The 24,120-nt window shown below is 44.4% G+C and overlaps 1 protein-coding gene across 5 annotated transcripts in view; it reads left to right on the top strand.

Moving 5' to 3' along the window:
- The window catches only part of ambra1b (autophagy/beclin-1 regulator 1b), an 83,793-nt gene that overhangs the window by 35,949 nt on the left and 23,724 nt on the right, over positions 1-24,120 (top strand). For 2 of the 5 annotated variants that reach the window (XM_034175781.1, XM_034175780.1), the window contains exons 8-14: positions 8,021-8,107; positions 11,548-11,733; positions 15,857-15,937; positions 17,338-17,444; positions 17,931-18,041; positions 18,320-18,508; positions 18,806-18,960. In XM_034175781.1, the coding sequence (XP_034031672.1) occupies positions 8,021-8,107; positions 11,548-11,733; positions 15,857-15,937; positions 17,338-17,444; positions 17,931-18,041; positions 18,320-18,508; positions 18,806-18,960 (916 nt within the window). The remainder of the gene's footprint in view (positions 1-8,020; positions 8,108-11,547; positions 11,734-15,856; positions 15,938-17,337; positions 17,445-17,930; positions 18,042-18,319; positions 18,509-18,805; positions 18,961-24,120) is intronic. The other 3 variants (XM_034175782.1, XM_034175784.1, XM_034175783.1) reach the window with 3 other exon arrangements.

Below are 24,120 nucleotides of genomic sequence, written 5' to 3'. Positions count from 1 at the left end.
AACAGTGCAACAAAGTTTCACTGCTATCAAAACTCTTGTTTTTGTTTTAATTAGTCTGGCACAAGAACAAAGGGCATGAGCGCAGCACAGCTAGTACACGCCCATCCATTGTGATGAGGTGCACAAAAATGTTTTTTGTTGTAGTGGTTATTGTCCAAACATCAGGTCGGTCATGGACGTGTGCCCACTTACATAGACTGTTTTAACAGGTTGCTGGGGGGGCAACAACTAAACTCATTTATACAATTTAGAGCCTGTAAATGAGAGCCATGCGGTTGCAAATATGGCTGAGCTGTTAAAGAATGTATTGGAAGTAAATTCATTATGGATTATTATTAATACTTTGCTTTGCAAAGTACCAAGTCATCACACAGTTGGGGGGCGGGAATCCCGCAGAGAGTGAGAGAGAGAAACGATGCATCAAGATGAATCGACAATCATTTTATAATTGAATCTCAGCCCTTTGAATCGAGAGCTACGAATGTAACTACGGTTCTATGAATTCCGGATGACCGCCAGAGGGCGGTGCTTTAGCACCTGGATAACTACATGTGCGCAGCACAGAGGTCGAGAATATATACCAACAAAGTCACGCCATTGAATGTGACCTGGGTGACGTCACTGGTTGTCTTTATATACCAGACGCACCCAGCGCTCGCTTCTTTTCGGAATGAACTCCCAAGACTCTGAGTGACAAGCAACTCTGGCGGTCATCCGGAATTCATAGAACCGTACATTCGTAACTCTTGTTCGATTTCATTCCTCCTGACCGCCAGAGGGTGGTGCTTTAGCACCTGGATGACTTAATACCAACAAGGTCACGAAGAGTCACACTCACCTCGCATCAGCAGTGGGGAGTGGAGGCAGACAACACCGCCGAAGTCACCGCAGGAGGAGCAGCCACATTCAGTCTGTAATAGCGGGCGAAGGTACAGGACAAAGCCCACGTAGCAGCAGCACAAATATCACTCAAAGGGACACCTCTCAGTGCAGCACAGGAGGTGGACACTCCTCTGGTGGAATGGCACGTAACCTTAGGAGGCTGAAGACCTCTGGACCTGTATACTTGTAAAATGGCATCCACGACCCAATGCGAGAGTTGCTGCTTTGAGACAGCACAGCCTCTTTTGAGATCACCATAACACACAAACAGGGCATCCGTTTTCCGGATCCCAGCAGTCGCACTAATGTACTGCTTCAACATTCGGACAGGACACAGGGAACCTGAAACAGATAATCCTGGATCAGAATGTGGGACATACACAGCCAAGGAAACTGGCTGGTTAACATGAAAAGTTGAAATTCTCTTGGGTAAAAAGAACGGCTTAGGCCACAGCGTAACCCCAGATCCGTCAGAATTCCATCGCAAACAGTCCCTAGCGACTGATAGGGCATGGAGCTCTCCCACCCGCTTAGCCGAAGACAGTGCAAGTAGAAAGGTAGTCTTCACTGACACCCATTTAAGATCAGCACTTTCAACTGGTTCGAAAGGGGATAAGCTTAAACCCTCCAGGACTAGAGGAAGGTCCCATGAAGGTACGCGTGCAAGCCTTGGAGGCTGCAAATGTAGAGCACCTTTCAAAAAACGACACACTAAGAGGTAATAGGCACAGGGCAATGCTCCGGGTCTAACTTTTGTTTCTCACACCACCGCGCAAACAGCTTCCATCTGTTGTCATAAAAAAGCCCTGGTAGAAGCAGCACGTGAATTAAGGATAGTCTGAACAACAGCCTGGTCACAAGAACTTAACAAGGAGTCTGGCCCCTCAACGGCCACACATACAGTTGAAGGCGTTCTGGGTGAGGGTGCCAAATCCTCCCCTGTAGCTGTGACAACAAATCCTTCCTCTCCGGGAGAACCCAAGGTTCTCCCTCGAGGAGTTTGTAAATCATGGGAAACCAAATCCTTCCAGGCCAGAATGGAGCAACCAGCAGCACCCTGTGGCTGCTCTGATCTATCCTGTGCAGTGTCAACATCAGCAGCGGGAAAGGAGGAAAGGCATAAAGGAGGCAATCTGGCCACGGGTGAGCCAATGCATCCTGCCCCAGCGGGCTGTCTGGTTCCAAGACTGAGTACCATCGTGGGCAATGTGTCGAGGTGCTTGAAGCGAAAAGGTCCGCTTCCGCTGCACCATATTTCTGCCAGATCATTTGGACCACAGTCGGGTTCAGTCTCCACTCTCCCGGTGGTGGTTTCTGTCTGGAGAGTAAATCCGCTGCGCTGTTCTGTACACCGGGCAGATGAACTGCTCTGACACTCTGAAGGCGAGGCAACGCCCATAAGAGAAGCTTCCGAGTTTCTGCCAATGAGTGATTGGACCTGGTGCCCCCCTGATGGTTTATGTGATAGACTGTTGACGTGTTGTCCGACCGGACAAGAACATGTCTTCCTCTCAGGGCCAGGAGGAAATGTTTGAGAGCCAGTCGCACAGCGCGAAGCTCCAGCACGTTTATGTGTTGGAGTCTCTCCTGGGGACTCCAGACACCCCTCACCATCCTGTGATTCCACACGGCCCCCAACCTTTGAGTGATGCATCTGTAACAACCACCTCTCGGCAAGAAGGAACAGAGCCTAGAGGGACACCCTTGCAGATGAAGTCCACGTTCCCCCAGGGTTTGGGGTGCAGAAGGCACTGGTTGGAGAGTCGTACAAGCCTGTGCTGATGCAACTTTGAGTTGAGGCCTAGGTTGTTGATCCAAATCTGTAGGGGACGTAAAAACAGAAGTCTCAAAGGTACCACTAGCGACATTGCAGTCAATTTGCCCATCAACCGGAGCAGCAAACCAAAAGGCAGCGTCACAGCCCGTTGAATGTGTGAGACGAGACGAATTACATCGTCCACTCTCTGCGGGGATGGCGAGGCAGTCATAGTCAGGGAGTTGATGGCAATGCCGATGAAGGTCGTTTGTTGACTGGGAACAAGATAACTCTTTGCAAAGTTCACTGTGAGTCCTAAATGAGAGACATGGTTCAGTAGAAGAGCTGTGTTGTTGTGCGCCTGCTCCTGAGTCGGAGCGCAGACAAGCCAATCGTCTAAGTAGGGTAGGATTCTTAATCCAAGAGCTTGCAGTGGGGCTAGTGCTGCAGCCATACATCTGGTAAATGTACGAGGGGCGAGAGAGAGGCCGAAAGGAAGCACCCTGAACTGGTATGCCTGACCTTCGAAAGCAAAGCAGAGAAACTGCCTGTGATGAGGCGCCACTGGCACATGGAAATAGGCGTCTTTTAAGTCGACACTTGTGAACCAGTCTCCTGGTGTGATAGTTTGAAGGACGTCTACTGTGCGGAGCATGTGAAACTGCAGCAGTTTGATATAATGATTCAGACGTCGGAGATCGAGGATAGGATGAAAGCCGCCATCCTTCTTTGGAACAAGGAAGTGAATTGAATAGAACCCCCTGAGCTGGTCTGAACTGTGAACTGGCTCTATGGCCCCCTTCTCCAGGAGTTCCAAAATCTCCCGTTGTAGGGCAGCAGACTGCACCGAGTCGGAAACAACAGTCATCCTTACCCCATTGAACTTTGGAGGACGACATCTGAACTGAATTCTGTAACCTTCAAACAAGGTTGAAATGACCCATGGGTCTTGAACTTGAGCCTCCCAGTGGCTGAGTTGATTTCGTGAAAAACGGCTGGGGGCCAAACATTGGCAGTCAGACCCGACCACCTCTGCCTCGCATCCCTGAGGACCTCTGGGCGCGATTACTGGAAGCTCTGTGAAACCGTTCAGTTCTTGGGGGTCTGCCCGTAGGCTCACGAAAGGCAGGCTGTTGGGAGAGCTGGCCCTCAACCGCAAAAGCATGTGCAGCTCTGGGAGTCGGCGGAAGCCTGGATGTAGAGTGAAAAGCTGTAGCACGTCTGACTGGCTGAGGTCTGGAAAACCGGTGTAGTTCAACAAACTGTTGCCGAGATTTACTAGCCTCAACAGCACGCTCCAAAGTTTGTTGGGCTGCAGGTCCAAATACTTGGCTTGGAAGAACCGGCAGCGAACGGAGTGTGCCTCTGCAGGATTCAGATAGGGGGGACTGTGCAAGCCACACCTGACATCTAGTGATGGTAAGGGTTGACATCAGTCTGCCAAGCTCTCTGGACATATACTCAACAAAAATATAAACGCAACACTTTTGGTTTTGCTCCCATTTTGTATGAGATGAACTCAAAGATCTAAAACTTTTTCCACATACACAATATCACCATTTCCCTCAAATATTGTTCACAAACCAGTCTAAATCTGTGATAGTGAGCACTTCTTCTTTGCTGAGATAATCCATCCCACCTCACAGGTGTGCCATATCAGGATGCTGATTAGACACCATGATTAGTGCACAGGTGTGCCTTAGACTGCCCACAATAAAAGGCCACTCTGACAGGTGCAGTTTTATCACACAGCACAATGCCACAGATGTCGCAAGATTTGAGGGAGCGTGCAGTTGGCATGCTGACAGCAGGAATGTCAACCAGAGCTGTTGCTCGTGTATTGAATGTTCATTTCTCTACCATAAGCCGTCTCCAAAGGCGTTTCAGAGAATTTGGCAGTACATCCAACCAGCCTCACAACCGCAGACCACGTGTAACCACACCAGCCCAGGACCTCCACATCCAGCATGTTCACCTCCAAGATCGTCTGAGACCAGCCAGTCGGACAGCTGCTGAAACAATCAATTTGCATAACCAAAGAATTTCTGCACAAACTGTCAGAAACCGTCTCAGGGAAGCTCATCTGTATGCTCGTCGTCCTCATCGGGGTCTCGACCTGACTCCAGTTCATCGTCGTAACCGACTTGAGTGGGCAAATGCTCACATTCGCTGGCGTTTGGCACGTTGGAGAGGTGTTCTCTTCACGGATGAATCCCGGTTCACACTGTCCAGGGCAGATGGCAGACAGCATGTGTGGTGTCGTGTGGGTGAGCGGTTTTCTGATGTCAGTGTTGTGGATCGAGTGGCCCATGGTGGCGGTGGGGTTATGGTATGGGCAGGCGTCTGTTATGGACGAAGAACACAGGTGCATTTTATTGATGGCATTTTGAATGCACAGAGATACCGTGATGAGATCCTGAGGCCCATTGTTGTGCCATACATCCAAGAACATCACCTCATGTTGCAGCAGGATAATGCACAGCCCCATGTTGCAAGGATCTGTACACAATTCTTGGAAGCTGAAAATGTCCCAGTTCTTGCATGGCCGGCATACTCACCGGACATGTCACCCATTGAGCATGTTTGGGATGCTCTGGACCGGCGTATACGACAGCGCGTACCAGTTCCTGCCAATATCCAGCAACTTCGCACAGCCATTGAAGAGGAGTGGACCAACATTCCACAGGCCACAATTGACAACCTGATCAACTTTATGCGAAGGAGATGTGTTTCACTGCATGAGGCAAATGGTGGTCACACCAGATACTGACTGGTATCCCCCCCCCAATAAAACAAAACTGCACCTTTCAGAGTGGCCTTTTATTGTGGACAGTCTAAGGCACACCTGTGCACTAATCATGGTGTCTAATCAGCATCTTGGTATGGCACACCTGTGAGGTGGGATGGATTATCTCAGCAAAGGAGGAGTGCTCACTATCACAGATTTAGACTGGTTTGTGAACAATATTTGAGGGAAATGGTGATATTATGTATGTGGAAAAAGTTTTAGATCTTTGAGTTAATCTCATACAAAATGGGAGCAAAACCAAAAGTTTATATTTTTGAGTGTATAAGCAAAGGTTTGGAGTGAGGCATCACTAAGACTTTGCGTAGCATCATCAACCTCTGCCTCCCTCAGACTTTGAGAGGACAAGGGCTAAATGGGACAGTGAGTTGCCTAGGCGACCGATGCGAGCAGTTATGTCATAGCTTTTGGTGAGAATGTCATCAGTGACCCTACACTGAGGACGTGGGCAGCGGGCATCCGGCCAAGCAGCATCAGCTGGAGCCACAACCAGGTTCGCAATAATGCTGTCAACGGCGGGCATACGGTTCAGACCATACTGCGCCGAATCACACATAGAGCTAAGGGCTCTGCAGTCCTGTGATAGATGGGTCAATGATTTGGGGTCCACCCAACATCGGTGGAGCTCCTCGATATATGGTTTTGAAACTGGAATGTTGAACGCAGGCTTCTGAGTGACTTTGAAAAAGGCACTTGAAGCGGTGGTTTCCGCAGGGGGATTGTCGACCCCAAGCCTGGATAAAGCCAACTGAACAGCTTGCTTGACAAAGGATAGTCCAGGTCCAGTTTGCAGCATGGACTCTGCCTCAGAGGTATGAGAGCCCACTAATGAATGGCTTGGAGAAAGCCCCCTCTCATCCTCATCCTCCACACAGTTTATATCACTTGTCATGTACAAGGAATCAGTTGCAGCAATAGACACGACATCTTCCTCCTGCTGAGTAACTACATTGGTCTGATCAGCCTCATTAGGGACAACAGGAACTGTCACTGCATCCCTAGGCTCTAGATTCAGAAGCAAGGACTTAATCTGAGCAAACTCAGAAGTCAACGTTTCGACCTTTTCAGCCAAAGCATGGTCATGAGTAACCTTCTTAGCAGAAGGGGCTCCTGCATGTGGGCGTTTACGGCGCTTTGGTTCCTTCCTGGGGCTGGAGGCCAAAGTCGCACTAGATATTCCACTTTCCAATGCCACTGGCAGATCTCTCTGCCAGTGGCATGCTGGCACAATTAAGGCAGGCATCGCCAGTCAGGGCTTCCCTCAGGTGTCCGATCCCAAGACACGAGGGTCAAAACATATGTCCATCATCTGGGCTCAAGGGAGCCACACAGGTAGTACAGCCATGCAACAAAGGCCCTGTCAACATTGTGGACTGCGTGCAGATGGCTAACACAAGCCCTGGTGGTTACAAATGGAAAGACAAAGTGTGAGTCACACGCAGTGTAAATAGTAACACAAGGCACGGAGCGTGAAGTACTCACAGCTGCAGACTCGACACGAGGCACGGAGCGTGAAGTACTCACAGCTGCAGACTCGACACGAGGCACGGAGCATGAAGCACTCACAGCTGCAGACTCGGCATGAGGCACGGAGCGTGGAACACTCACAGTGTAAAAGCTAATACAAGGCCCGGAGCGTGAAACACTCACAGCCACAGTAATAACACGATGCACACAGCCGAAAAACTCACAGCCCAAGTGCTAAGTCACTTAGAGCAACGACGACAACACTAGCTGCTATCGGAGCTGTTAAACAGTAAATGGCGGCAGTGCAGACGCAGTACTTCAAGGAGTGGAAAACACTCACGGCAAGCCCAACACAGTACACTATACTGGTTCTGATACACACACTACCACGTAGTTAACGGGGTTAGTGACACAACTAAACAAATAGCCAGCTTTCATCGAAACAACACAGCTAATGTGCACAGAGGAAAATACCCAGCAGAGCAGCGGCAAAGGCGCGCACCCGGCGTTTAGGAAGGTGTTCTCACGACAGGCGTCAAAGAATACAAAAAACGGTGAAGCCGTGTCTCGCAGCCTCTGGAGGACGTGTGCAGTGCACATAGCTCCAACCGAAGGTGGGTTGCGAGGCTACAAGCAAGAGCGGCAATCGCAGCTAAATGCGTTCTCAATCTCTAAGAATGCGAGAATGTAGAAAAGAAGCGAGCGCTGGGTGCGTCTGGTATATAAAGACAACCAGTGACGTCACCCAGGTCACATTAAATGGCGTGAGTTTGTTGGTATATATTCTCGACCTCTGTGCTGCGCACATGTAGTTATTCAGGTGCTAAAGCACCGCCCTCTGGCGGTCAGGAGGAATGAAATATAACATAATCTAATTGAATTGTGAGGTGCCCAGAGATCCCCGCTCATAATTACCGTCTGCTATCAGTTGCAGATTTGGTCTGAGTAAATCACTCGATTTGTCTAAAAGTTTGGATTGTCCATGCAGTTTAGAACTTGCTAACTGGCATCTTCATAAGTCAGGCCCTGGATGTTGTTGCTTGAAATAAAGTGTAATTTTTAACTTATTGTCTCAACTTTGTGACACGCTGTGCTTTTTTTTTTGAAAGGAGACTCTTGGAATCATCTCTGTTGTCATTGTCTCGTTATGACATGGCGGGATCCAGAGACCACCCTATTTACCCTGACCCAGCCAGGTACATTATACTTCATTTTCTGTTATACACACACAGCTGCATATTCAGACAGCATCTTTCCTTGCCTTTCTTGTTTGTGCCTCTTTTTCAGGCTTACACCATGTGATGTAATTGTATCCTAGAAGTGGGTGATATATGCTTAATTATATCACAATATTAAGTTTTGTTTTGTGTGTATATATATATATATATATATATATATATATATATATATAAATAAATGATATGAAAATGGTGCCAGTTATCACACTCACCTGTGGCCAAAATCACCAGACTTGATGCTTGTGTTTAAAATATTTGAGAGACCAAAACAAAGTTGAAAGCTTTGTACGTTTAAAGGAGCAAATTGTCGCAGTGCACACTGGAATGAGTCCATCCAATGTGCTGCACATTATTTCTGTCAGAACAGGAACGTGCATTGTGTTATTGACAGAACTTTGATGTACTGCTGAGAACTTAAAGCTGCCAAAAACATCACACTTGACACCTACACACATTGTGCATGTGTATTTCGCTTTTAATTGCTATTTGGGTTTAGCTGGACTAACTGTGGTGGGCTTCGAGTGCATGGCGAAGGTGTAGCTTTTGCTACCATTTAGATTTGTAAGCAGCATCCATCTGTGATTAAAGTGAGACTGTGTGCATGTGAGTAAGAGTGCTACCCCTCCCCTCACATGTGCGGCCATAACACAGTTGCATCATATACATTGCAGCATGTGTTTCTATACAATCCTGTATTAACCCACATTCGTGTTGGCTCCTTGTGTAGTGTATGGCTGGCTTTAGAGGAAAGAAGACCAACTACAGCATCGCGGAAATGGCAGGAGTGGTTGATATTGTGGAGAAGGCAGGAGAAGGAAAGCTGAGGTGGTTTGCTCATGAGAAACTGAGAGGAAGAGGGCAGCATCAAGGAACACAGTGGAATTAGATGTGCCTTTGAGAAGGAAGGGGAAGACCTTAGGCTTTCTGTGTGTTTGCGTGTGTGTGTGTGTGTGTGTGTGTGTGTGTGTGTATATATGAAAAATGGACAACCTGTGTGATGCCATCCATTGGTTTTCTATAGAGACACAGACCAGCCGAAATGACCCCCTTTTCTGTGCTCCTCTATATTGAGAGCCCTGTCCACACTAATTTATGATGAACTCAATACATAAAGGAGTGGAGCATGGGTGGCTCCATGTTAGAGGTGGGCGATACCGGGAATTTTGGTATTGATCTGATACCAAGTAAATACAGGCCCAGTATCGCTGATACCAATACCGATACTTTTTCATATTTAAGCTTCATAGATCCAAAGGATCCAAAAGACCTAGGATAGAATTTCGCCAAACATTGTACATGACAACACAATACTTTATTGTCACAATCAACATTTTTGTTTAAAAAAAAAAAAAAATCACTCGACACAACTTAAAACAAAATCTCCTGAGGTAGAGGGCTGACAAACCACAATACAACAAAATTAACACACCACAACAAAATTGGCTGGCGTGGCTGAGTCACATGATGGTGCAACAACAAAAGACCAGAGGGGAGAGGGTGCGCTGCTCCGTGCTGTGTGACACAGACTTTGATGAATCTGCGTTCGCAGCAGTCAGTGCGTGCAGGAGAGAAAAAAAGCTTGAGTATCAATCTTTTTACACAAGGATCATTCAATATCAATACCAGCGTTGGTATCGATATTAGGATCGATCCGCCCACCTCTACTCCATGTGTAACGAAACAAGCCTGAACACGCCCCCTCTCTGAATCTGAACCACCAGCTAACGGCTAACCTCAGTTCAGGTTAATTCATAATTAATTCATATTTTTAGGGAGTGCAAGGTTGTTCTCAAAATGTTTTGCTTTGTTGTGGACAGTAAAAGTTTTCTGAGGTGTATTTCCTCAGTAATCATGCATTAAGTGGACCTACTGCCTGCTGCTAAAAGTGCACCAATAACATACAACATTAAATAAGATGGTTTCACTCAGCATGGCTATTTCAGCAGGTTGCTGATCCCTTAGGACGTTTCACTGCACAACAAGCTGTATTATTCCAGGTGTTTGTAATAAAAAATACTCCAGAAAGGCACAAAAGCGAGTGGCTCCATTTCGGTGGGAGACTTCGAGTGTTGCTGTCACTGTCAATGCTGCTGTCACTCAAAGCAACCACGCCCACAGTTATACAGAATTTTATTAATTAAAACATCTTAAACTAAGTATTTAGAAAAAACTCACCCCGTACAGTTGTCATGGAAGAGGAAACTATCTATAGAGACCAAAACCATTTTTTGTACCAGGCTGTAAACATGTTTATTTCTGCTGTAAAGTTGGATGTTTTAAAATGGGCTTCTATGGGAATTTGCTCTGATTTAGAGCCACCTCAAGCAGCCAGTCAAGGAACTTCCAAGAAAAATGACACAGTACAGTCAAAATGCAAGCTCCAGTGTTGGTGTTTGGGGGAGACCAGCAAATGTAATGATTAGTTAAGAGCCCTGGGGAGCAGTGCGCAGTTGCTCTTAGTGGGTTTGGTGTCAGGAAAAATAGTGCTGTCTACAGCACTTGAGTTAGCTTTATGTTGTTCTCTGATATTTCCTGCGCCACAAACTGTTCGATTCATGATGTTTTACAACCATATTTTAATGTAAAATTGGCAGATTTGAAAATGATATGGTCTTGATCCAATACGAAAATTATTAAAGGAGGTCATATTGTGCTAAAACACTTTTTCCCTACCTTCACATTTTCATATGCGCAACATTTCCAACATCCTGCAGTTCTTGCAACATCAAACACAGCTTGTTTAAGACCTCTGTGACATATGTAACAAATAACCTGCCCTCTCTGCTCTCATTTGACCTCGGATTAGTGTGTTCACCATTTTTGCAAAGTTTGTAGATTGCATAGTTTAGTTTATGCATTAAAATATTTCTGCAGTTTTTAATGAGTGAAATGCTTTTTTTTTCTCAGTTTTTGCATTTCTGAGAGCCTAATATTTGAACGCTGTGTGTGACTTGCGGTTTGAGGGGTGATATTTTCAAAAACAATTACACGTGTTGTTAAATGCGCTTGATTTACATTAATTAATCGCAAAGCTTGTAACTGTTTTTATTGCTTTACAGCACGTGTCATAAAACAATAAAAGCTTGTAAATTACTAAACGCTGGGTGGTTTCCCGAAACAGCGTACTATGTCTTTCTCACTTGCACAGTTACACATGAAAAGGTTTGTATTTATTTTGTGATGGCACTGCAGTGCTCAATGCATAGATTCATTGTGGTAAAATCCCTCTGCAGTTTGCTTTGCTACAGCTTACAGTAGCTGCCCTCTGGATTTGAAGACAACATAAATCTATCTTAAACAGTGCACATGGAGCAACCTCTGGCTGGTTGCAGGAACTTCATCACGATACTTACTACCTGTTAATCACCTGGTAATCCTCTGTTCTTCCTGATGTCCAGGCTTTCTCCAGCAGCATATTATGCTCAGAGAATGATCCAGTATCTGTCCCGTCGCGACAGTATTCGCCAGCGTTCTCTACGCTACCAGCAGAACCGCCTGCGGGCTATGTCATCTTCGTCAGACAGTCCTACTAGCAATCCTTCCAACTCCATGGATAACAGTGACGTGGACTTTGAGGAGCTGGAGTGAGTTGTAGTTTACAAGTCTGATATGTCACACTTACTAAGCTGTGGATAGTGGCATTTCAGATTTGGCTAGAATCAGTTGGTAAATGGGTCAGTTCATGAAAAGAGGTCACCAATATGTGACATGAGGGTCAATTTTTACATTTCCTAGCAATTAGATGTAGACTGTAAGATACGAATATCCAGACCATGCACTATTGAGATGGCCAGGCATATGAATAATGTGACTAAGCCAGCACAGATTCCTTTTTGCCAAAGGTGCTTCCATGCAGATGGTCAGTGTGGGGGATTCAGTTTTCCCAGGACAGTTTGAGGATTTTTTGCAGGCACCGAATGTGAAACATCTCCAAGTTGTTAATGTGACGCCTGTACAGGGTCCACGTTTCTGCCCTATAGAGCAGGGTTGGAACACAGACCACTTTGTAGAATGCAGTTTTGGTGTTGACCTTCAGATTTTTGTTGTCAGACACCCTTTTACTGAGTCACCCAAATGCTCTCTTTTGTGTATCGTCATCATATATCCAGCATTGTGTCGTGTAGCCACGCCTCCTCATCTCAGGTCCCACTCGGAAAAGGCCCTCCTCTGAAGCTGGTCTGTGCAGGAGACAGGCGGTGATAATGTGGTTGACAGTTTGCTAAACGCTGATGAGGTGATTTGTTTCCATGTCAAGAAGCCTAGTTCACAAATAATGAAGCCTAACTGCTGATTTGCATTGCATTTGTTATGAACAAGCCATTATTTTATTTAGCACCTTCCAGATTTATCTGTGAGTACTGAAAATTTCATGGAAAAATTCTGCATGGTTCCAGAGATATGCATGAAATTTACCCCAAAGTAGCACTTTTTTCATTATTTTTGTGTGACATTGATATTTAGCATTATCATTTAAAGTTGAATGTTAAAGAAATAACCTTGTATTTTGTCAGTTTGTTTGTGCTTCATACTAACACACAGTAAATACATTTTTGTAAAGGTAAAAATGTCATTTCCTAGAAAAAAACATGTTTCTAAAGCAAGGTAAAACTGTCTCAAGCGTAACACTGAAAATAAGTCCTTGATTTATTTGTGTCAAAACCTTAGCTATATCTCCTACTCTGCTTCAATAAAATAATTATATTACTTGTTCAATAATACCAGGAACTAATGGACAGAATTTCTTTGTTTCAGGCTTCTGCAGACTAAAGAAGATACCTCCAACTGTTGTCGCAAGCATTACGCTCTTGCACATTATATGAGGTCTGTTAGAAAAGTATCGTACCTTTTTGTTTTTGAAAAAAATATATGGATTTGATTCATATGTTTTTTACATCAGCCAAGCTTGAACCTTCGTGCGCATGCGTGAGTTTGTCGGTTGCGTCATTCACCTGTGGGCAGGCTTTGAGTGAGTGCTGGTCCACCCCTCTCGTCGTTGTTTCATTGTGAGGAAATGGCGGAATGATTTGGGCTTTTTTTTCAGAAAGTGTTACAGGCAACTGGAAACCATTCGGAAAATTTATCTGGCTTTCGGTGAAAATTTCACGGGCTTCACAAAGAATAAGGAGTGTTACTACAGCTTTAAGGACGACCCACAAGGGCGCACGGTGCGCCGCGCTCCGAGCCGCCATCGAGAGGCAGAAACCACCACATCATTTCTAAACGGATCGCTGTGTGGAGCCGGGACTGTCGTGTGCACTTTTTCTGGTTATCACAAGAGCTGGACATCAGCCATTTTCCGGCAGATTTCGCTTTCATAGAAACCCGCGCGGAGGCTTCGCGCGTCACGACCGATTCACTGATGAAGCGAGACAAAGGAACACCTCCATTTCACCACCTCCGCCTCCGTGCGGGTTTCCATGACAAAATCTCTTGTTAAAAGTGAAATCTGCCCAAAAATGGCTGATGTCCAGCTCTTGTGATAACCAGAGAAATTGCACACTGCGGTCCTGGCTCCACACAGCGATCCATTTAGAAATGATGTGGTGGTTTCTGCCTCTTGATGGCGGCTCGGAGCGCGGTGCGCCGTGTGCCATTGTGGGTCGTCCTTAAAGGTGTAGTAACACTCCTTATTCTCTGTGAAGCCCGTAAAATTTTCACCGAAAGCCAGATAAATTTTTCGAATGGTTTCCAGCTGCCTGTCTCTAACAGATTCTGAAAAAATTCTGATGGGAAAAAAAGACCAAATCATTCCGCCATTTCCTCGCAATGAAACAACATGAGAGGGGTGGACCAGTGCTCACTCAAAGCCTGCCCACAGGCGAATGACGCAACCGACAGGCGTGGAAAAACTCATGCATGCGCACGAAGGTTCAAGCTTGGCTGACGTAAAAACATATGAATCAAATCCATATAGTTTTTGAAAAATATAAAAAGGTACGATACTTTTCTAACAGACCCCGTAGTATATATGCACTGATAATTTCTAGCAATGACTGAACCGAGACCAATAGAAATATTGAAACTCTGATATATAACCATACCTAAAATAGCATTTCACAAAAAAGACCACTTTTAAATTTTGATGGTTATGTCACACTTTGGCTTCATTATTTTTGAACTAGGCCAAGAGAGCTGTCAGATGAGAGCATGGTGCCAGAATAGGTGAACTGGTGGACAAGGCTGAGTGGCTTCCCACTGATTTGGAAGCTGGGTGGTGAAGGGGATTGTGTGCAGAGTTGAGCCATGACTTCGGTTTTCTTAATGTTGACTTGGAGACCAAATGATTGGTGCAAGCTGGTGATGGTATCTAGAGCATGCTGTGTGGAATCTGGAGTGTGTGCCAGGATAGCACAGTCATCGGCATACTGGAGCTCATAGACCTGGTAGATTTTTGTCTTTTTGTGGGCCTGGAGCTGCATGATGTCGGAGCAGGTGGTATTCCAAGTAAACATCTCTGTGTTTCATGGTGGTGGTTTTTAATGGAAGAGACCGGTGAATGCTGAGAGGAGTAGGTTGAACAGGACTAGTGCCAGGACACAGCCTTGCTTCACCCCAACATTTATGTTGAAGAGCTCTGACTGGACTCCTCCCATGGCTTGCATCCCATCATGCAATTGCTGCAGGATGGAGAATTGTTTCCAGAGCATCTCACGGTTTATGGTGTCAAAGGCTTGCTGAGGTCAATAAGTCTATGTAAAGGTCTCTGTACTGCTCTATACTCTTCTGAAGTTGCTACAGCAGGACAAAGACCATGTGTCTGTAGTAGATATGGACTTCCGGAAACCACATTGCGTTTCAAGAAGAGAACATTCTGAGATGTACTCCACCAGTCAGTTGAGCATGATCTTTCCCAGCGGTGGAGAGGAAGGAGGTTCCTTGGCTGTTACCATAATCTGATCTGTCCCCCTTTTGCTTGTAGAGCACTGCAATGTTAGCATCCTTCCAGTCCTGAGGGAGTTTCTCAGACTTCCAGATATGTATGATGAGGAAGTGCAGACGGCCTCTGAGGACATTAACTCCATGTTTGAGGACCTCTGCTGAGATGCCATCAGGTCCTGGGCTTTTGTTGTTCTTTAAGCCTCTGATGGTCTGGACAATTTTGGAAAAAGTGTGACAGGGTGCCCAGATGTAGCATTTGTGGTAGGTCTAGTAGTTAGTCAAGCATGTTTGGGTCATCTGGGTTGGTGTGGTTAAGAACAGTCTCAAAGTGATTTGCCCACTGCTCAAGGATCTCTTGGCAGTCCTTGAGGAGACATTTTCCATCTGCAGATTAAACAGACAAAAAAATCTGTTTCCTAGGACTGTATAAGGACTTAACAGCATCATAGACGTCCTGGGCATCATTGCAGTCAGCAAGGTGTTGCTTTTCTTACACTTTCTGCATCCAACAGTAGTCTGTCATGGTCCATAGAGCCTGTTGAGTTGTAGGTCTGGCCCTGGTGAAGATTGATTTCAGGCTGGAGGATACTGGGTTGGACAGGGTGGCTGATGTGTTACCGTAACTAAGCTGTGGATAGTAGTATTTTAGATTTGGCTGGAATCAATTGGTAAACCCCACCCCCAATGTCACCACACACACACACAAAATCAAATTGTTTCATTTTCTCATAGAAATAGCACTTTCCAAAATTATTAGCCGTACAGAGTAAAAACATTTCTCACACATTTGGGGTTTTTCAGTGCACTCAATCATTTGTATTTTTCCAGTGATAATGGAGACCGAGCTAGGCACAGGACTCCACGCAATGCAAGAATGTCTGCACCTTCACTGGGTCGCTTTGTCCCACGGTACGTCAGCTCTGAACCTTACAGCTAGACTCCCACCCACATTTCTCTAAACTGAATAAATTTAGTTTCTCCTGAAATCCCAGCATTATAATGTAAGTTTTTGAAATGTCACTGTCATTTGTCCACAAATAAACAGCGTTCCTCCATCAGATTCGCCGGCGCCTGGTAGCTTAGCTTAGCTTAGTCCATAGTCCACAGACCGTTAACACAAACTGCTGGAAGTTGGTCCACATCACGGCTCTCCGGTTAACAGCGATCACTGTCGCCACTCCGTCACGTTCTGTCTGACTTTCCGTGATCACTGATGTGGCTTCCTCTGTGACACTCGCTGGTGTCCTGCATGGAGCAGCTTAGCTTAGCATAGGGAGACACCACGCAGTGGCACAAACATGGCCGGTTCCACACTTTTGGGATAGTCAAAATTCTTTGAGTTCTGCTGGCCTCATGAATGGAAAAATAGAATCCATGATTAGATCTGTTTTTGGAAGACCATTCTCAGGCTATGCTTGGCTTCATTTCTGCAGTCTGTCCTAGAGACACTTATTTAAAAAAAAAAACACTCAGATTTTACTCCTCAAAATCCTATTTGTGTGGAAACTGCACAAGTAACAAGACAAATCAGAGATTTCTAACATCCACCAATCTGGATCCGGATCACCTCCAAAATTCAGTGGAGTCTTCCATGCCCTAATATCTATCTTTGGTGCAAATTTGGTGAGAATCCAAGAAGTAGTTTTGATGTAATCCTTCAAAGGGTATATAAAGTGAAAGCTTGATCCAGAATCCGAATTCGGAGACGGATCACCTCCAAAATTTACTGAAGTCTTCCATGGCCTAATATGGATCTGTGTTGAAAATTTCATCAAAATCTGTGCAGTAGTTTGACGTAATCCTGCTAACAGACAGACAGACAGACAAATAAATAAACGCAGATGATTTTATTATGTTCTTGTCGGATGTATTAAATAGCATGATTGGTTATGATGGATCCTCCCAAAACACACCTCTTTACCATTTCGATGTTTTTGCTATCAAAGTCCACAACAAAAACCACATATTTCGAGCTACAAAAAATTCTGGTTTTCTCATTCGTTCCAGTAATGTCAGTGAGGGGGCATGGCCTCATATGATGTCACTGAAGTGGGTTTTTCTAATAGGTTCACCTCTGTGAGTGTTTGTCAGCGGCGGATAAAATCAAGCTAATTTCCCCATGTCTATGACTTAATTTCTCAGGACATATGGCACCAAAAATAAAGCACCATACATCAGTATTTTCAGAATTCTTTACTTATTTAGAATAGTCAGCTCATTTGATATTTCATTTACCAGTGATATGCACTTTAAATTCAGATATTTATTGTAGTTAAGATTTATTTATTTGTTTTGTTCTCCTTCTTTAGGCGTTTTCTTCTTCCTGAGTATCTGCCCTATGCTGGAATCTTCCATGAGAGAGGACAGCCAGGCCTGGCCACACACTCCTCCGTCAATAGAGTCTTGGCTGGTAATTGTATGTTTCTGCTCGTCTGCCGAAATACTGATGTTTTGCCATATGAAGTTTAGTTTCATGATTTCCATGATTTTGCCAATTTGATGACCTTTTGCTATGCTGCCGTCAGTGTTCTAGTTTCAAGGCTTCTCCAATTTGAATTTTAATGCTGAAGTTCCAGTTATATTTGTATGTGCAAACAAGATGTATATGCAAATTAGCTGATTGGTAAAACTGTGCATTTTAGCTTCCTTTTCTCTTTATCCTACTTTGTGTAATGGCATATTGGAGATGGAAATGCAGTATGGTGATTCATTTAAAGGCTGTGTTTTCATGAAAATGGCTTTACTCCCGACATTTCCTCCAGCATGCTGGCATAATAGAACAATTCAAACATGTAATATCCTGCTTAAAGACTGAAACACTATTTCTGGAATGCATAAATTGAAATCATGTCTCGAGTAATTGAGTGACTCGCCCATGCCATTTAACATTCTGTTTCTCCAGGGGCATCAATTGGAGATGGCCAGTCTGCAGTTGCCAGCAACATTGCCAACACTACCTATCGTCTGCAGTGGTGGGACTTCACCAAATTTGATCTTCCTGAGATCAGCAATGGTATAGTAACAAAATAGCATTTTCTTTTCAGTGGCACATTCCAGTGTTTTTCATAAAAAAAAATCTCAGCAGGGTAGTCAGTCCTCAAAGGAATATCCAGGACTGGTGGGTTTTTAATGGCTTCTTTTCAGTTGAATCGTAATGCTTGTTAATTCTGTTGTTTCTTTACGAAGAGTTCCCACCTCCAAAGTACGCTGCAGTAACTGTTTAATCCTAATGAATTTTTGTACGTGTTGATGAGTGACACTATTTGTGTGTGTGTGTGTTTCCTTGACTAGCCTCAGTCAACGTTCTAGTGCCAAACTGTAAAATCTACAATGATGCAAGTTGTGACATCTCTGCTGATGGCCAGCTGCTGGCAGTTTTCATTCCCAGCAGTCAGCGGGGCTTTCCAGATGAGGGCATCCTCGCCATTTACTCACTGGCTCCTCACAATTTGGGAGAAATGCTCTACACAAAGAGATTTGGTAGCAAATTCCACATTGACAGACATGTTTGAATGTGTGGCAGACAAGGATTTTAGTAGCTATTTAAATCAGACACTCTAAGTGAGGTTCTTTTCTTTCATTTTCATATTGTTACATTTAAATCAACTTAGCACTGGGTAGCTCCATTTAAGGTTTATTGTTACCAAGTATGCAGTTAAGTGTGAAAGTACAATTACATTTTACAACCACAATTTTATTTTAAAACACATTTTAGATTAACAGTCCTTATTTTTGGGTAGCTCTTGAGTTATCAAAAGGCTTTTATTTTTCCAACAGGTCCAAATGCCATCTCTGTTAGCTTGTCTCCAATGGGCTGCTATGTGATGGTTGGCTTGGCCTCAAGGAGGATACTGCTGCATCCCACCACAGACCACATGGTGGCACAAGTCTTTCGCCTGCAGCAGCCACATGGAGGAGAGACTTCAATCAGGGTGAGATGGTACTGATGGCACAGTTGGTATCCTTTCACATGAACCAGTACAAGTGCTATCGGTGTTGCTCTAACAAATAACAGCCCTAAGCTCAACAGACAACTATCGCTCACACATGAATACTGCTGTATGTATGTGAAGAATGCTTGGAAAGATGCTGAGCACCTTGAGTAAGGATGGGCACCAACACATGGTTCTATGAGCTCCATCTACAGATGAATTTCCACCAGATTAACGACTTGTTTTGTCAATTTTCTGTCGTTAACGTCAAAAATTCTCACACATAGGCTTTATTTGGGTGACCCACACGTTTGACAATACACTTTAATATATTTGAAGTTTTATAGCTTGTCAAAGAATGGCACCATTTGTCGCTGGTTAACTGCAGGTTAAATAGTGGATGCACACAGGCATGGGCACCTGAGCCCAATGTGCTTCGCCCTCTAGCAGTGTCTGCGCATAAATGATGTGTTCGTGAATTAAACTAAAGTAAGCTGAGACACTACGGGGATAAACGTTAGGTCAGTAAATTGGAAAAATGTAGGACAAAGTAAAAGATTGTAAAAGAAAAATTGGAATTATTAAAGGATACAGCATGTAGCAATCAGTGGCACTAAAACCTTGAATCCTGTACTCACAAGACTCCATAATGGCAATGTGAAAAAAAACCCTACTTTTTCTCCAGATTTTTGCAATTTTATTTTAACTAAGAAATCACATGTACGTAAGTATTCACAGCGTTTGCAATGAAGCTTAAAATTGAGCTCATGTGCATCCTGTTTCCACTGATCATCCTTGAGATGTTTTTACATCTTAATGGACTCCACCTGGGGTAAATCAGTTGATTGGACGTGATTTGGAAATACACACAAGTGTCTACATACGAGGGCTGTCCGTAAAGTATAGGTCCTTTTTATTTTTTTCAAAAACTATATGGATTTCATTCATATGTTTTTACGTCAGACATGCTTGAACCCTCGTGCGCATGCGTGAGTTTTTCCATGCCTGTCGGTGACGTCATTCGCCTGTGAGCACTCCTTGTGGGAGGAGTCGTCCAGCCCCTCGTCGGAATTCCTTTGTCTGAGAAGTTGCTGAGAGACTGGCGCTTTGTTTGATCAAAATTTTTTCTAAACCTGTGAGACACATCGAAGTGGACATGGTTCGAAAAATTAAGCTGGTTTTCAGTGAAAATTTTAACAGCTGATGAGAGATTTTGAGGTGATTCTGTCGCTTTAAGGACTTTTCACGGTGCGAGACGTCGTGCAGCGCTCTCAGGCAGCGTCATCAGCCTGTTTCAAGCTTAAAACCTCCACATTTCAGGCTCTATTGATCCAGGACGTCGTGAGAGAACAGAGACGTTTCAGAAGAAGTCGGTTTCAGCATTTTATCCGGATATTCCACTGTTAAAGGAGATTTTTTTAATGAAAGACGTGCGGACGGGTCCGCGCGTCGGGACGCAGCCGGCGCGGCGGCACAGGAAAAACACCTCCGTGTTGATAACCATTTGTTAAAATCCAGTTAGCTTTTGATGGCTTTCAGTGGAGTGAGTATATGAGAAATTGTTTATCAGCTGGAGATGTTCCAACTTGTCCTCAAGGCTTCCAACAGAGGTGTTTTTCCTGTGACGGAGCGTCGCGGCGGCTGCGAGCCGACGTTGCAATCCGCCCGCACGTCTTTCATTAAAAAAATCTCCTTTAACAGTGGAATATCCGGATAAAATGCTGAAACCGACTTCTTCTGAAACTTCTCTGTTCTCTCACGACGTCCTGGATCAACAGAGCCTGAAATGTGGAGGTTTTAAGCTTGAAACAGGCTGATGACGCTGCCTGAGAGCGCTGCGCGACGTCTCGCACTGTGAAAAGTCCTTAAAGCGACAGTATCACCTCAAAATCTCTCATCAGCTGTTAAAATTTTCACTGAAGACCAGCTTAATTTTTCGAACCATGTCCACTTCGATGTGTCTCACAGGTTTAGAAAAAAATTTGATCAAACAAAGCGCCAGTCTCTCAGCAACTTCTCAGACAAAGGAATTCCGACGAGGGGCTGGACGACTCCTCCCACAAGGAGTGCTCACAGGCGAATGACGTCACCGACAGGCGTGGAAAAACTCACGCATGCGCACGAGGGTTCAAGCATGTCTGACGTAAAAACATATGAATGAAATCCATATAGTTTTTGAAAAAAATAAAAAGGACCTATACTTTACGGACAGACCTCGTATAAGTTCCCACAGTTGACAGTGCATGTCAGAGCATAAACCAAGCATGAAGTCAAAGGAATTGTCTGCAGACCTCTGAGACAGGATTGTCTCGAGGCATAAATTTGGGGAAAGGTAGAGAAACATTTCTGCTGCTTTGAAGGTTCCAATGAGCACAGTGGCCTACATCATCTGGAAAAAGTTCAGATCCACCAGGACTCATCCTAGAGCTGGCCACCTGTCTTAACTGAGCGATCAGGGAGAAAGGCCTTAGTCAGGGATGTGACCAAGAACATGATGGTGACTCTGTCACAGCTCCAGCATTCCTCTGTGGAGAGAGGAGAAGCTTCCAGAAGGACAACCATCTCTGCAGCAATCCACCAATCAGGCCTATATGGTAGTGTGGGTAGACGGAAGCCACTCCTTAGTAAACGGTACGTGGCAGCCCACCTGGAGTTTGCCAAAAGGCACCTGAAGGACTCTCAGACCATGAGAAACAAAATTCTCTGGTCTGATGAGACAAAGATTGAACTCTTTGGTGTGAATGTCAGGTGTCATGTTTGGAGGAAACCAGGCACCATCGTTAGAGTGAAGCATGGTGGTGGCAGCATCATGCTGTGTGGATGTTTTTCAGCAGCAGGAACTGGGGCAACGGTTCATCTTTCAGCAGGACAATGACCCTAAGCACACAACCAAGATATCAAAGGAGTGGCTTCAGGACAACTCTGTGAATGTCCTTGAGTGGCCCAGCCAGAGACCGGACCTAAATCTGATTGAACATCTCTGGAAAGAGCTGAAAATGGCTGTGCAGCGACACTCCCCATCCAACCTGATGGAGCTTGAGAGGTGCTGCAAAGAGGAATGGACAAAACTGTGAGTTTTGAGGAAAAAATTAATTTACTCCTTGTGGAAAAAGTGAAGCGCTGTGAATACTTTCTGGATGCACTGTATGCGCGTGTTGTCATTTCGGCTGCACCCATCTTGGGACAGGATCACCACGGCGGATACAGCCAGATCCGAATTGGTATTTGGTACAAGTTTTATGTGGGATGCCCTTCCTGACGCAACTCCAGTTTCACCCAGAGAAACGCACACACAGCTGCTGGTGTTCCAAAGAGGTCTCCCATTCAAGTACTAACCAGATGCTGCGCTGCTTAGCTTCTGAGATCTGACGGGATCAGACTGACAGAGTAATGTATATCCAGTGAAAATGAACCATTCAAACATATGAGCTGAAGATTTTAATTTAGTGTTTACATGGAAGCGGAAGACAATGGATGGATGGATGGATGGACACTCACTTTCCAATTTACTGATTAAAAGCTAAATGAGGCTAATGTACTCAGTCATATAATGACTGACTTAAATTGATGTTTATATGACAGCAGTCATAAAATCCTCTTTATAAAAAAATTGTGTTTTTATTGAATAAGTTTGAGAAAGGTGTTGATTTATTTTAAGGTCATTTTGGAGACTGGAATTTGTGTTTCTGTTAAACTGTACTCAGCAGGGGGATTGTGAAAGCTTACATTTTGGGGCATAATTAGGATAGAGAGCATTTGGGGGAGGTGTCTAATATACTGTGCATTTCTAATTGGAGTTTATTGGAGGCTAAGATACAAATAACGTAAAAAAAAAATGGTTAAAGTCCATAGTTTCCTCTAATTAGACATTGCAAACAGCATGCTTTTTGCCTCAGGATCCACACATTTACAGTGGTGCCCAAAAGTATGAGAACCCTTGAGCTATTTACCTTTCTTAAGTTGAAATGACATAATAATAAAAAAATAACCAAAAGCCCTTAAAAATAAATAAATAAATAAAAACTCACTGGTGAAAACTAATCTCTATGACTTGGCATAAATTAAATCTATATTATAATAGCCAAGTGGCCTCTGTGTGCATGTGTGTGACTTTGATTACAGACAAACTGGAGAGAGCTGACATTTGCAGTTTGATGTTATTTTTTTGGCCTTTTTCAAAAATTCATCACCCAAATGACAGCAGGACGGCTCGCTGCTGGCTCCCGTCTGCTCCCGTGAATTGTTAATCCCATACCGTCCCAATCACGTGATAAATGGCAAAGTTGACTCCCATCCCGTGGGAATCCCACAGGAATCCTGTGACCCGTGGGATTCCCAAAAAAATGTCAGCCTCTACTTGTGACACGAGCAGGAAGAACTAGGAATGAAGGCATCTGATTGTTTTTTTGAGAGCGGATCGCAGGGCTTATATTTGTCGGAGTTTTATCGATCCTACAGCTGCTACAGGTGTCTGATTTTTATTTTATTTATTTTTTTAGTTCCTTTTTCTGAAGACATAATGTATTGACTACTGTTACTGTTATTGTTACTGCTACCATTTCACCCAATATAACAAAAAGTGTTTCTGAACAAAGTTACCTACCCTAGCTTTAAAACCACAGAAATCAAGAATACAGAAATGTTTACTCTGAAAACTGAAAATCACCAACAAAATTTCTTCTGCTTCACTTCTTTACAGATTTTGATTCTGGTGGTTTTGTTTGTGTTGACTGGAATCCCTATGTACAGAGAGTAGCAACAACTGGGAATATGCTGCCAATTCAGGGCCAATTGTGCAGAACTACTGAAGAGACGCTTGCACAGTGCACTGTAACTATGCATGTATAATGCATTATTACAGCACAAACACGGCACAGCTTAGGGAGTACTTTGAATGTTTTTTTTGGGGGGGGGGGTGGAGGGGGTGTTGTTTCGTTTTTGTTTTGTTTGTTTATTGTAATTGTATCAAGAGGTAGGTCTGTGTATGAGCTCCAACATCAGATTAGTTGTAAAGGGATATCTGTTTGTCTTCCACCATTCAGAAGATTCAGACGGCTTTCGGTGGCTTTTTAGTCGAGTGAGTATCCGAGAAATTGTGAAGACCTGAGCATGTCACAACATGCCTCCGCACGTCTTTTCATTACAAAATCTCCTGTAACA

Source organism: Thalassophryne amazonica, chromosome 8 (assembly GCF_902500255.1).
Source record: "Thalassophryne amazonica chromosome 8, fThaAma1.1, whole genome shotgun sequence".
NCBI lineage: Eukaryota > Metazoa > Chordata > Actinopteri > Batrachoidiformes > Batrachoididae > Thalassophryne > Thalassophryne amazonica.
Note: the sequence above shows the minus strand (reverse complement) of the source record. Positions and strands in the feature narration are given on the sequence as shown.